Raw genomic sequence first — 15,606 nt, 5'->3', positions numbered from 1 at the left:
ATTACACCATTGTTATAAATATATAATAAATATATAATATAATATAATAAATATAAAAATCACGATTCAATAAATAATTTATAAACAGAAAATTATAACCATTATGAGATGAATGCAATAATTGCAATAATTGAAATAATTAATTCAAATAATATTAAAATAAAATAATATATAATTCAAATAATTAGAAATAAATATTTTACTAAATTAACTATAATTATAATTATAATTAATAATGAATTTAATTATTAATTTTAATAACATATGTTTATGAAAATGATAACTGATTTAATTAACAAAAAAAATTCTTATCAAACCACTATTATTTATTGTAAAGGAGAAAATGTATCGTTTTTTATCTTTCATTTTTATAATAATAATCTTTTCCTCTCAATAATATTATATTTTTTTTATTATAATAATGAATATTGTAAAGATGATATTTTAATAGGAGTCACAAGTTTACAATGTAATATTATCATAATATTATCATAAAAGGTTTAAAAATACATATTTTAAAAATGTAATATAGAAGCATGTTTTTTTTAAATTTTTTATTAAATCGTATTGAAATTTTACAATGTAAAACATGATAACATGACTCAATATTTCAAAAATTTATAAAAAAGTAGTAAAGAAACTATTTTCGAATGAAATAAAACTTCGAGTTTTAGAGGAGACGAAAAAAGAGAATCATTTGCATTTATACGATGGAACGAAGAGAAGTGACAAGAAAATGTCAAAATGGTCGTTTCCTCCAATATTTTATCGCATCCTGAAATATGTTGGTGAAATTTATGACGTTTTTTCCTAATAGAATTCTTTCGTAAAAGGCACTACAACAAGTAGCAAAAACATGGTCTCATTTCTATGAGATAGCTACATGTTTTACGTTCCGGTTTTATTTTATTTTCTCTTGATCTCACGTCACTGTATACAAATTAAATCAATTAAATTTTTATATTGTTATTTTCAACAACATAGAAGTACAAAATTCTCCATTATAAAATTTCGATATATAGTTTTTATAAAGTTTTAAAATTCTAAAATAATCGAAATAAATGAATTTTCAATGTAAAATCATTGTGTAACTTTGAAAGCTTCTTATTAAAAATATTATTATATTCTAATAGCATTATTATTATTAATAATCCATAATAATTTAATACTTTTATCATTATACAAAGTGTTTATAAAAATATGAGATTCTAGATATCAAAATGAAAAAAATTCATATATTTGATAAAATTTCGTTGACGAATTATAAATATTTGAAATTTGCTTTAAATTAAATATCGAGAATCCTAATCCTATTTTAATAAACATCTCATATATAATTTTTAACTAAAATTTTGATGATAATTTTAAACGAAATTAAACAATATTTGATTTGAAATTAAATAAGATAAGGAATTATATATAATAATCTTTTATTTTATAAGGAATTATATATAATAATCTTTTATTTTATTATTGTTTTCTTTAATTTACATTTAAATTTCTTGTAAATATACTGATACGCAGGTAAAATAGATAGCAATATGGAAATTATATAAATAAAATATTATATAAAAATTATATAAATATTATATTAATATAAAAATTTTATTAAATATTATATAAATATTATCTTTCAATTTGTCATTACTTATAGAACCACATTTGTGTATAACATAGCTCTTTCTTGAATAGAAATGAAAATACATAAGAAAAACAATCATTTATATATAATTATAGACAGAAATTTTGCTACGTAATTATAAATCAATAATAACTAGACGCCAAGAAATGTCAGATTTAAAATCTTATTTTTCAATGTTTTATGGCATAACTCTCTCTTGCACTGGACTTCTCAATTATTCATTATACAATTCCTTCTTATTCTAGCTAAATATCTATAGCTTTGAATATCAAAATTTAATAAATAATAAAAGTTTGAAGATGAAGAGACCTTACATCTTTTCTTTATTGCATTTCTCTATTTTCGATAAAATAATTAGCAAAATTAACTATTAATTTTAAGAAAAATGAACGAAACTTAAACTCTATTATCTTATTAATTTTTTGAATTCTTTGTTTTATATAAATAGGAGAATATTAATTAATTTATTATACCTCAAAAAACGATAAAAATAAGTATGATGTAAATTACGAAAAAGAAGCGACAAAGTTCTCTATAGTAACATAGACTGTCTAAGGACCTGTTCTATGCCTAACTAAACTGAAATTGACTCATTACTGTCAGTGAAATTGTGCAATACAGATGAGAAAAATAGGCGAAACGTAATCTTGAATTTTCTTAACTTCTCAATGATGAGATTATTATCATTAATTATTTATGCATAGTAAATTTAAATGCGAGAATTTTTTCCGTTATTCATTAGATATCTATTAAGATTTTATACAATTGACAATATTTAACAGAAGTTATCTTGTTGGAATTCAATAAACAAAGTACTTATATTAAAAAATTACATTTTTTCATATTATTTTTGTATTCTGAATTAGTTTTCAATTTTACTTATGCTGAAATTTCTTCAAGAAATCATCATTTTAAATATTTAATTCCTTTGTACGCAAAATATACCTGTACAAAGCAATTGCAACTAAAATATTACAGAGAAGTTTATTCATAATGCTCTGCCATAACGCCAGAACGCGGCTAACTCCATTAAATGTACCAGACGGATTATGTGCACCCATTTGGAATCGAGTTAAATCTTAGTTATATACTTAGAACCTTTGCAGTGATTTACAAATTGCAGACAAATGCACGTATCATAGCTAATTTGTAATGCGATTTAATAAGTACTAACGATGGATTTATAATCTGATTTAATCTTGCTCTATATTTAAACTAAATTGATATACAATACTTTTATGTATAGAAGTGAGCGAAAATAATATTTACAGGATGTTAATGTATTAATAGGATATTTTTGAAAAATCATTTCTAAAAACAAAAATAAATGCAAAAAATGATATATAAAAATGTCAGTTAAAGCTTATTTATTAGAATATATAAGCAATTGAAGTTTATGTTAGACGAAGTGAAATAGAAATAGATATGATATATAAGATTGCTCTTTTTCTGTTACACTGTTATTATAATTTCATTTTATCTAACGCGATTAAATTGCTTATAACATAATAAATAAATCGAAATTTTTGTATATCAGGTTTTGTTTATTTTTGCTCAATAAAATAAATTCTCCAAATATATTGCATGAATATATATTAGAATATATTAATATACTATATAATTGAGAGATTTAGTGAAAAAGTAGTAGTTCCACATATAAATACAAAATAATAAAACTTATGAAAATATTAAAGTTTTCTATTTTTTAATGAAATATTAACGAACAAATATTAGCAAACAATTTTTTATTTTTATTGAAATTTGTAAGTATTTTCGTATTATATATATATTTATAGAATATATATATATATATATTTATTATATTATATTTTATTTTATTTATTATATATATTTATTATATATATTTTTATAGAATATATAAATATATATATATTTATTATATAATTAAATATTATATTTATTATATATATATTTATTATATAATTAAATATATATATTTATTATATAATTATATTATATATTTTTTTATAGAAATATCATTTTAAAAAGATGAAATCAATGCTTAAAATTTTAATACAATTTTTGTCTTTTTTCTTTTTTTATATAATTTTGTAATAAAGCAAAATTTTAAATTACAAATATTTAGAATTTAATATTCTATTTATTATTGAAAAATTAAAAAAAAAATTGTATTTAAAATTTAATTGCATTAAAAATTCTAAAATTTCAGAAATTAATTTCATTCTTAAAGATATTTCTTGTTAAGAAAAAGATTGCTATATAATCTACTATGCATATTAATTTTCATCAAAGTTAGAATTTTTTAATTATATGAATTTAATATAAAATAGTGTTCAAATATTTGAATCTATTATATATATATATAAAAATAAGTCTTAAATTTTAATCATTAAAAGCTTATAGATTTTCCTATTAAAATTTAATTTTATTCATAATTTTTTCGAATTAAAAATTATCAATTTATATTTAATGATAGATTTAATAAAATCTAAAAAAATTATTACAAAAAAATTAATTCTAATAATTAAAGACATTATTGATATTATAGTTTCTACAAGAAAAATAAGTTTATAAAAAGAAAAGGTAAGATTAATTGTCAAAAAGATTATATATATATGCATATATTTTTATGCACCAAAAGATTCAAGACTTCATTACGAATATTGCGTCTTGTATTCATTCTTTGATGGAGCCAAGAACCACGAAGAAAATCAGAAAAGACTCAGAGAAACGATTAAATCGAAAGCGGAGAACTTTACTCAGCAGAATCTTCTTTCTAGATCTATGTATCGTAAAAAGCAAACTAAGTTACAATTATTGGAAAGATTTTTACTTATAAAAATTAAACGATCGGTGAGCATTCCACTTTTATACGCTCTAGTTTCTTTCAATCTTATTTTTTAAGTGCAAGTATTATTTATATAATTTTTTTTAAGTTTTATTTTAATTATTATTAAATAATAATCTTGAATAAAAAAAATATGAATATGAATAAAAAATGCAAAATTATAATAACTTCAAGTAATTTTTGTTCGATTGCCAACCTACGATGAATATAATCTTATTTATTATACATAAACAGATATAACATTACTATGTTAATTATGTATAATTACTGCGTTAATCAAATGTTATTAAAAAAAAACCGATTTGAATTTAAAAATGTTTTATCATTTTTTATATAAACTTAACTCTCATGCTTTTCGAAGTAAATCTCTTTTGCATTGATTTTTTTCGTATTTATCGAATGTCATTTCGAAAGAATGAAATGAAGTCTTACAGTTTAAATATCTTTTTTCGATTTTATTTTAAAGTATAAATATAATTATAATATTACAAGATGATATAGAACAAAATATTATAATATTCTATCATGTTATTATAAAAATATTTTCAAACAAAAGTATATTTTAAAATGTAAAAAGAATATTAACAATTTTGAGAGTTGATTTTATTTTAATTCAAAGTGATATTTTGTTAAAAAATGAATTATCAGATGTATATAGTGTAAAAACATAAATTTTTATTAAAATTAGAATTTTCGAATGAGGTGAATTTCTTTTTAAAATGGCATACAAATATTTTTATCTTTCATTGTCTAGTGGGTATATTTCACAATACATAGAGTTAATATTTATAAATTGCTTATTCGTTTGCTTTTCTATTATCATATAATATGATAAGATTATAAATAAGTCATTTTCTTTAAAATAGCGAAATGTAAATGCGATATTATAATAACTCAGAGAATCATTATTATCACTTTAAAAGCACCAGAATCCGCTCATTGTATTCCATGACACATTTGCAAGTTGATTTCTTGCTGCTGCAACTAAGAAGAGTAAGAAGAAAGTCATTAAGCGTTTAAAAAAAGTATTGTATCAACATTTTTATGCAGATTGCGAATATAATTTTCAAAATAGAAAATTTTAAAATTTATATAAAAAAAACAAATTAAAAGAATCTTTTAAAAAAGGAGAAAAAATGAATAAAATAAAGTATATAATAAAAAATTAAATAATAAAGTATTTAATAAAATATTAAAAGTAATACACGGAAATATAAATTATTTATTACAAAGAAAGAAGTGGAAAAAAAACATAATGTGTAATTATGTAAATTAATAATAAAAAAATAATAAAACATAAAAATAATAAAACATAACATAAAAATAAAATGTAAATTAATAAAAAAAATTATAAAAAAAATATAAAAAAATATAAAGAACAAAATACAAAATAAAACGAAAGAAGTTTATGAGAATGAAAGTTACGAGCAAATTCTTAATACTGAAGATTTACTGAAATATGCCGATGCTAAGAACTGGAAAAAGAAGAAATAAATGGAACGAAGTGGAAAGCAAACAACAACTGAAGAAGAATATAGAAGGATTTTATATGAAGTTTGGAATAAAACTTGGACAAGTTAAATAAGAAAAAATTTTTAATTTTGAGATATGAAAGCAAAGAATGTTTTAATTAAAAATAATTAAAAATTATTATTCAAGTAACAATAATGAATGAATAAACAATTATGATAAAATAATTGATAATTAATAAATAAACTTATTTAATGTAATAAAATTAAAAAAAATAATAAAAATTATCAATAAAATTAAATAAAGAATAAATAGCTAGAAAATAGATCCGGTACATATGGACGAATTGCAGCATGCATATTTTAACATATATTTACAAGATGTTAATATATTCATGAAACATCTTTGGAGAGTAGATTCTAGAGACTAAAACAAAAGTTGATGCTTATTTATTAATTAATAAGCAATTTAAGTTTGAATAGGATGAGATAGTTCTATCTTTATCACATCATGGGCTCACTTCTGTCTTCATCTCGCTTTATATAATGTAAATTTAACATTAAAGAAAGAGAGAGCTAATCAAAAATAGAATTCGTTTATATAAAGTTTGATTATTTCTAATTTAATAAATCAGCTTTAATCGAACTTTTTAAAAACCATTTTTTGTGTTTGTTTTGACCTCTAAAATCGATAGATGTCTTACTTGAACCTATACAATACATAATTCATCTACTGTACACAATATGAAATGCTATTGCAATATAACATCTCATTTTAACGAAATATATCTATTATATATCTATTACTGCATCATCGACATTATTTTCATCATTAAATATACTATATAATTTATAAGTTATTTATTTTATTATATTATATATATTAATATATTATATTATATTATATATAATATAATTATAAATATATAAATATGTAATATAATTATATTATATATAATATTATATAATATTTATTTATTTTATTATAATTCAATTTTATTATGTTAAGTTTATATTCAATTATTCAACTATAATATTTTTAAATTTTTCTATGTATTTTTACTTTTATCTTTAATTTTTCTATTATATTTGTTCGATAAATGTCATTTTTATCTCAATAATAACAGCAATGACTTGCATAATAGGATACAATCTTATAAAAATATTTCAAGAAATTAAATTTTCATAAATTTTTGCAATTAGTTTATTAAAAGATTTTATTCGTATGAAATTAATTAAAAAATTTTGCTTTTTCTTAAATCAATAAAACATGAAAGTAAATATTTCTTTGAAAAATTTGGCATATAAATAAAAATATATACCTAATATCTCTTTCTTATGATAGAATATAATTTTTAATAACACATAATACATATAAATATAATTTTTTTACGATTTCATTGGATTATTGCATTCATGATTAAATTGAGCAAATATGAAAGCGAACAAGAAATGCGGCAAATTACGTAACTATTTATGTGAATTATCAAAAAAATTGAATGTAAACGAAGTGGAGAATTGCTGCGGATACATGATGTCGCAAATTGCTTGTTTATATTAGAGGAATAGGAATAGTTGAATGTTTAGATTCTCATTTAGAATTGGGTTAACTTAAAAAATCATCTATAGAATCTATAGATTTTTTTATTACTTAGTAATTATTGTACACAATAAATTGCTTAATATTAATATTGATATTTCGTAGAAGTTTTTGTCAACATTATAATTTATTATATATAATTAATATTTTGTAGAAATATGTGTGAATAAATATAATATTGATTATTCTAAAAATTCTTTTGGTTATTTGCAAATACAGTTTTGATGAAAAATATGAATTTGAAAAATATGATGATTAAAATAAATAAAAACATATGATTTGAATAAATATTAAAACAATATAGTTTATTTTTTATTAATATATATTATAATATTTCATTTTTCTCTAGTTTTCCAAAAACGTATGTATTTTCTCTGTTAAGTATCCTGAATCTTTGAAAATTGATCAACTATTGAAAATTATATTATATATGAAAATAGTGCATTAAATAGTGAATGATAATAACCAGTTACTTCGTCATTCGAGACACCATTATTTGAAATGATTAAATTTAATTACTTGAAATAAGTAGAAATGATGAAATAATTTGCATGTATTTTAACATATACAATGAATAACATATACGTGAAATATATATGTTATTATTGTAAATATATGTAATGGATTTTTTATGATTTATTCTTTTATAGAAATGTGTTATTAATAAATAATGATTTATTAGAAGAAAAAAAATATTATTTAATGTTATTTATAATGTCGGGGGATATATCATTTTGAAGTCGAATTTTCGATCAAAATATATTCTTATCAATTTTTTTGTTCTTCTTTTTCTGCACATAAACGAAAGCTTCTCGGTGGAGATGAAAGTCGGGTCTGCGATTCCTCGGAATCTGTTTTGCATGGTGCTAATCCGGTGTTTTTATATTGAAAATTGCCGTACATGTATCCACACAGGGGGCAGAACATACGAACTTTCTTCGCACGTTTCATTATCAATGGTACAAAACAAAGCGGCCAACATCTGTTATGAATTATGTAAATGAAATTAAATTTAGAATTAAAAATATTTTAAAAAACGAATTTCTTTAGACATTATTTTAATTATTATTTTAATTATTTTTTAGATAAATGTCTAGTTTAACAATCTTTCTGTCATTTTGATATCATATTTTTATTCATTTTTATAAAATATAGAAAAATTTTATTAATTTTATAAACAAAACAATATAAACAAAATAAATCTGTTCCTATATCTATTACACAAAAACACAAAATTTTCATTGAGGACAAAATATGATATATAGAGTAGTTAAACTAAACAATTATCTTATATTCGTAGAATTATTTTAGATAATTTCGATATTATTATAAATTCTATTAGAAATTATTTTATTATAATATATTTAAAATTATATAAGATTTAATTTATCTTATATATTTCATTAATAGAAATTAATGAAAACAAAAAAACGAAACAAATCTTAATAAACTATGTATAGAAAAATGATAATTTTTTGAAAAGCATAGTTGCATTATTCTTATTTTTATTTGTTTCTCATATATATTTTCAAATTTTTACTATCATAAAATTTCGAGAAAAATAAAACAGTTACATTCCTGACGTTGATAAATGCGTTTGTTCGCGGCAGCTTCTGTTGATATAATTTAATTTAACATATTTTAGTTCGTTATACTGAAGCTGAAGTTTATTTCAGAAATTATTCTAGAAACTATTTTATAATATAATATTTAAAAATTAATTTTTTTTTCTGCTTTATATCTCACTATTTCATACCTCAAATTTTATTTCGTTAAATATACGAACATCGTTAAAATTTTTATTCGCACTTTCCAACTTTTGGTAATTCCTAATAATTCGATAATTTAATAAATTTAATAAATTTAATTAATTTAATCAATTTAATCAATTTTTTCAAATATAAACTTTGATATTATATTTTTATCGAAATTTATTAAAATTTCTAAAATTATATCATTTCTATAGAATTCATTATTTATAGAATATTTGCGATAAATTTGCAAATAAATTGAAGAAGCTTTTGTGATTACTCATTAATCTTTTATCCTGACGCGAAAAGCTGAACGAGCAGACAGGAAGCGTGAAATTAATTGTTGGTTACCTGCACGCTAGCCAAAATCTGTCTGTCCTAAATTCCAAATCATCGCCATATGTGCATATCAAGTAAAAAATTTAAACTCGTTAACTAAGTTCGAAATATTTTTAATGTGGATAGTATGATTTTATAAAAATAAAATAATTTAATGAAAATTTTTATGGTTGCAAAAATGATAATTATATTCTTTAAAAAAAAAAATAATTGAAAATTAATGATTCCAATTAAAGATTTATGTAAAGATTAATTATTATTGTTATTGTTATTATTGTACGAAATTTATAATAATTAATAATAATTCTACCTACCCTAAAAGACACAAAGCACCAATATGAGAAGTCGTCAACTTGTCTCCTCGAGTATGAAGAGTCGGTATTGCTTCCTTATGACATCGAGGACAAATTTTTTTTTCATTATGGGATTTCCATGTGTCCACTGTATAAGAGATTTAAGGAGTAAGTGATTTGATATCCTTCTAATTTATTCAAATAATTAATATTTAAGAAACATTACCACGAGTGGCATAAACTTTTTTTGTTTCGCTTTTCTTAGAATTGCTGTCTGTGTTACCGAACGACTGCAGTTCTGTAATCTTTGACGCTGTTTTTTTGGTTGTTATTTTTGGCCCTTCTTCTTTCTAGTTTAAATATTAATATAATAATAAGTATAAGTTTATAATTAATAATTATATTTAATTTTACTATTTAAATAACATTAATAATTATTTTTTATTATTTTTCTTTCTGATTTATAAACATTAATATAAATAATAAGAATAAATTTAATATTAACAACATTAATGAATGTCTCTATTGGTATTTTAAATTTATAAATGATAAATATAATATTTAATACAAAAAATATTTTTAGTCGAAAGAATTAAATTATAATATAAAAAAGAAGTGAAAAAATCATATTTGAAAGTCTTTGTAGAAAAATATTAAAAATGGAAAAAATTCTTAATATCTTCAGTAGAACTTTAATAAAAAATTTTATAAGCTCCCATAAAATTTCGCTTCATTAAACCACATTATTTATATGATATTTTAAAAATTTGAAAATAAGACAAAATTTTTTAAATAAAATATAAACCTAAAAAAAATATACTTGTATATATTATTTTTTTCATTAATAAAAATCTGAAAATGATATTATCAATCAAATCGATATAATTCAAAGAATATTAAATAAAATTGATTATTTTTAAAAAAAAAAATTGTTTACCTGAAGCAAATATTGGTTAGAACGTTTTGGATGAAATTTACGAATATGTGCAAGAAGACCGTTCGTATCTTTTCCTTTGTTGCTTACTCGTTTGTCACACACAGGACACCACGTAGCCACGTACGACTGTGATAAGGATAGAATATGATATAATATAGGATTCTAACCTGTACAAATTAACGAGCGTTTCCTAGTCATTACTTAACAATTAGATAAGGTATTTTTGCAAAAAGATAGAACAACCTGTGTTTGGCATATCATATCTTCAAGCACGTAATTCTTTGTTTCGTTGTGAATTTGTTGTACATTTTCATAAAAATAAATAAACTTTTTACGGTAGAATTATGATGACAGGATGAAATTATGTGTGTTTTCGTAAGTATGCTGAAATTAGATACTACAATACAAATTAATATATTCAAATAACTTCAATTATCATAGATTATATCGATAATTGCTTGAATGCGAGAATAAAATAATATTTTATTCTCTATGTAGTATATTCTAACATAATTTTAATGTTCTTTATTTTATACTTGTCATAAAACTTTCCTTTTTTTTATTTTGTAAAAAAGTTTTAAATAATTTAATTCAAGTATGTTTATTAACGTTTATTATTAATAAAACTTTTTGACTTTTCGTTAATATATATCTTTTGATTGTCATATGTTTTATTTCCATTAATATCTCTGTACTTTTTATTTTTCTATCAAAAATTAACTATCAATAATTATAATAACATTTTCAATATAGAATTATAGAATTTAGAAAACTTACATATGTTATCAAGATCAGCTTCTTGAGTGATTTTCAAAAGATTTTAGCTCGTTGCTTATTAAAAAATTATCAACAAAAAAATATTTATATATAAGAGAGACGTACCTTTTACTAGATAAATTAGGTTAGATATATATCATCAAAGTCGTAGTAATCATCTAAGTGGTCTTTTTGGTGTCATTCTTTATTTGTTAAAAAGTTATAAAACTATCTAAATATCCTCCAGAAAAATGATTTTGGCAATATATATAATATATAACAAGATTATCGAATGTCTTAAATCTCGTATCTAATTTCATTTTCAATTTTCATTTTACGATAATACATTATTAAATAAATGTTATATATTTCTTTTCATAGCACATATATTATTAAATGACATAAAAATAGAGATAAATTGCTAAATAACTCGTAATTGATTCTCTGTTACTGAAAGTTTGTTAAAAAAATCTTATTATCAATTAATTAATACTCGATAAATTATTGTAAACGAATTCAAAAATAACTGTTTTCTACATCATTAAAAAACATGTTTTTTTCTTCTAATAAAATTATTATTTCTCATAATTCAAATATTGTTTCTTTACAAGATGAAAGAAAAAAAGATTGAAAAAAGAATTGAACGAGATAAAAAATACAGAAGCTTTGTTGCTTAGTAAAAGTTAGTCGTTAAGTCGAGAAAGTGAGTTACGAATGAAATAATCTTAAAGAAAGAGAAGAAAGAGGCAAAGGAAAGGAGCTTTTACTGAACGTAATACGAGAAATTCAAACTAAAGTCGATAGTTTCGAAGAGAACCAAAAGATTGTACAAAAGCTGGTCATGAATGACGAACACGCAATGATTCAATGATCAGTACGCGATCTTTAACTGCAGTGATTTTAGAGTTGGTATTTCGACGATCGATTTCCGAATCTTATTATTGGATTATATCTTCTATTAAATCATAAATTGTGTCATTCTTTATCATAGATATTTTCTAGACAGAAAATTGAAAAAAATTTAAGAAGAGATTCTAAAGATTAAAATAAATACAAAAATTATTAAGGATAGGGCTTGTGAAGCTGTCAGATAATCTGGCTTTTATTTTCAACAGTTCGAGTACTTCCAATAACTTGTCAATAATTTATGAGTAGGCATGGTTTTCCTAATATTTTCCAGATTTTTAATTTAAATAAAAATACCACAGCAACGGCCACTTCAGAAACCACATTTGCATACCATGCGATAGATTATTATAGAAGCGAACGCAAAGATCCCCAAATGCTGCGACGCGATCATGCGAGGGTCCATTTTTCGAAATGCCCTCCAACGCGATCATTGGTCTCTTCAATCTCTCTCAGTTTTTTCCTGAAAAGCAAGAATTGAAGAAAAAACAGTCTCGACAGTCTTACAATTGACTTAGAATAGAAAATAGAAAACTAAACAGATAGAATTCAACGACGATACAGTATACATCAAAATAGTTAGACTCATTACAATTAGCCGCAAAGAGTTAAAGTATCATCATTCGTTCGTTCGTTCAGAGCTCATAATCTAAACGAATATACAATCCTATAGTAATAGGTGGCCCTTTGAGCAGTAACCTTAGTTCAGGCATACCATTTGTGCAATATCGAAAATCACCTTTCGATTTTAACAAAAATTGATATCCAAAAATATTTATATTAATCCTTATTTTTCAAATTATAAAGAATTAATTTTGTATCAGATAAAACAAGATGAAAAGATAGCGAGACATTTTATTTCCGTTACAGTTTATTTCCGCTTCATTCAGCAAAATTAATTTTTTTAATGATGCACATTCTTCTGAACTATCTTACAAGTTAGAGTATCTTTTGTATATTTACTATGACAAAAAATTCTGATAAAATTTAGCTTATATAATTCGATGTGAAGAAAGAAATTATAATTTAATAATATATAATAATTTAAGTTTTAATAATAATTTAAGTTTTATATTTGAGAATTAATTTTGTGATACTATAATGAATATAAGTATCTTATTTTTTTTTATTTTACTGGTGATTTAGAATGTCTTTCATATTTATATATCACATTATAGCAAAAATTTCTAAAAAAATTTATTGATACACTCCAAATATTTAATTACTTAATACACTTTGATTACATAATTCTAATTCTCTCATATGAAAGAAAATGATATAAGTTTTACGTTTGCAATAATTTTGTGATAGAACAGAATTATAATACAGAAAATAAACATTCTATTTGAAGAGTAATTCATTAAAAATAAATTTTTCGAACTGATATCTGTTTGCTATGTTTATGAGAAAACAGATTTATTCGTTGATTAGTATACTAAAGCGAAAGTTTGGCTGGTCAGGTTCGTTGAGAGATAGCATGCCACTTGACTATCTCAGTTTTCTTCTTTTCAATTTCGAGTTTAAGAGTGTTCTTTTTACTTCTTAGAAGTCAAGTCATCCTACACAGAAAGTATTGGATTTCAGCTTAATCGTTGTTTGAAAAACAGTCTTGACCGGTTAAAACTCGTAAACTCTGAAAGTATGCTTTTCAGGAATTTTTCACGAACTCTAAAAAACTGCTACTATGGAATAAATAAAAAAGCATTTGTTTAAAAAAATAAAAAAACATCATTCCGCAGGAAACAAGACGATCATGTTACGGATATCTATATCTAAATACGAAAAGTGCATTAAACATATTTATTTTTATTGTATTCATAAGTATGTTAATAAAAAAGATTATAAAGAAATTTGACCTTGAAAAAAAAATTTAGAAAATATCAAATATTATGTCCTTCAATGTTACTCAAATTAATATCATATATGATAATAAAATTTTGATCATTTATATTGAAAATAAAAATAAAATGTTAATTATCTGAATTATGCAATTAGAACAAATTTATTTGAATAACGAGTTTTTTTTGAATTTAGGAAAAACCAAATTTATCAATATATTATGAAAAAACTAAAATTTTTAAATATAGATATGTACGAGAAAAATATGTACATAATAATATAGTGAATTATATAAAGAAATGCATTACATTTAGACATTATCCGAGAATATATGTATATTCCATACACATATTCTATTGTTAGATATGCTATTTTAAATATGTTTTTGATATAAAGTGAGATAAATCGATAAATTTGAATAATTAAATTTTAAATAATCGATATTTTACAATAATTAATATAATAATGTTTAGATGCACTTGCTCTGTTGTTAATTCTATAATGACTTCTATAATGATTATATTGAAGTTATTTATGAGGTATATAACGCAAAATAATTATAAATGTAAAACTTGTTTAATGTGTTATTTGATAATCTGAGAAAAAAAGATACATATGATCTAATTACAGTATATATAATTCAACCATAATATTGAACTATAATTTGAAATTGTGAAGGAATAGAGAAAAAAAATCTAAAATTTCAGCTGCGGATATTTATTAATTTTAGAGATATAAAAATCTTTTAATACTGCAAATTAAATTATATATTGTTTATTATATGCATCTCTAACAGTCTATGTGTTTCTTTATTATTTTGCAGTAATCAAAATTTATAATGAGTAAACTAATATAACCATACTTAATATTCATTTCAAGGATTCTTCGAATCTACAGAATACGAAAAAGTATAAAATATAAAACAATTGAAATTTAATTAATAATCAAAATTCCAATGATCAAAGTATAATAGCAACATCTTATATTTACTATCTCGTTTTTTTTAATTTACTCATTCTGATAACTAAAGTCGCATCGATAAGTAAGAAATAAGAAACAAAAATAAACAAACAATTTCATCAATTTTATCACGATTATCGTTGATATATCGTATGCTATAAGCAAGAAAAAAGGAAGAAATTACCGAAGAAACAAACCGGATTTAAAAAAACGGCAATTCATTGATAAGAAAACATAATTTAATTAGCAGAGGGAATATACAATCTGTATATGTTTGCAAGTGA

The 15,606-nt window shown here is 21.4% G+C and overlaps 1 protein-coding gene across 1 annotated transcript; it reads right to left on the bottom strand.

The window, feature by feature from the left end:
* Nucleotides 1-8,309: 8,309 nt before the first annotated feature.
* Nucleotides 8,310-11,122, bottom strand: LOC122719087. The gene is made up of 5 exons (XM_043944631.1): nucleotides 11,105-11,122; nucleotides 10,862-10,987; nucleotides 10,151-10,274; nucleotides 9,946-10,072; nucleotides 8,310-8,523 (listed from the first exon to the last, which is right to left on the bottom strand). Exons 1-5 carry the CDS (start codon nucleotides 11,120-11,122, stop codon nucleotides 8,310-8,312), a joined length of 609 nt encoding a protein of 202 aa, XP_043800566.1.
* Between the last annotated feature and the right edge of the window lie 4,484 nt (nucleotides 11,123-15,606).

Source organism: Apis laboriosa, unplaced genomic scaffold (genome assembly GCF_014066325.1).
Source record: "Apis laboriosa isolate Shangri-la unplaced genomic scaffold, ASM1406632v1 scaffold69_cov144, whole genome shotgun sequence".
Lineage (NCBI taxonomy): Eukaryota > Metazoa > Arthropoda > Insecta > Hymenoptera > Apidae > Apis > Apis laboriosa.
This window is presented reverse-complemented; position numbering and strand designations above follow the sequence as displayed.

Bases quoted from the DNA above. Each gene is read 5' to 3' on its own strand.
- LOC122719087 (XM_043944631.1), bottom strand. The intron at 10,275-10,861 runs GTAAACAATTTT...TATTTAAACTAG, and splicing joins CTAACCAATATTTGCTTCAG to AAAGAAGAAGGGCCAAAAAT. The intron at 8,524-9,945 runs GTAGGTAGAATT...AATTCATAACAG, and splicing joins GGTGCTTTGTGTCTTTTAGG to ATGTTGGCCGCTTTGTTTTG.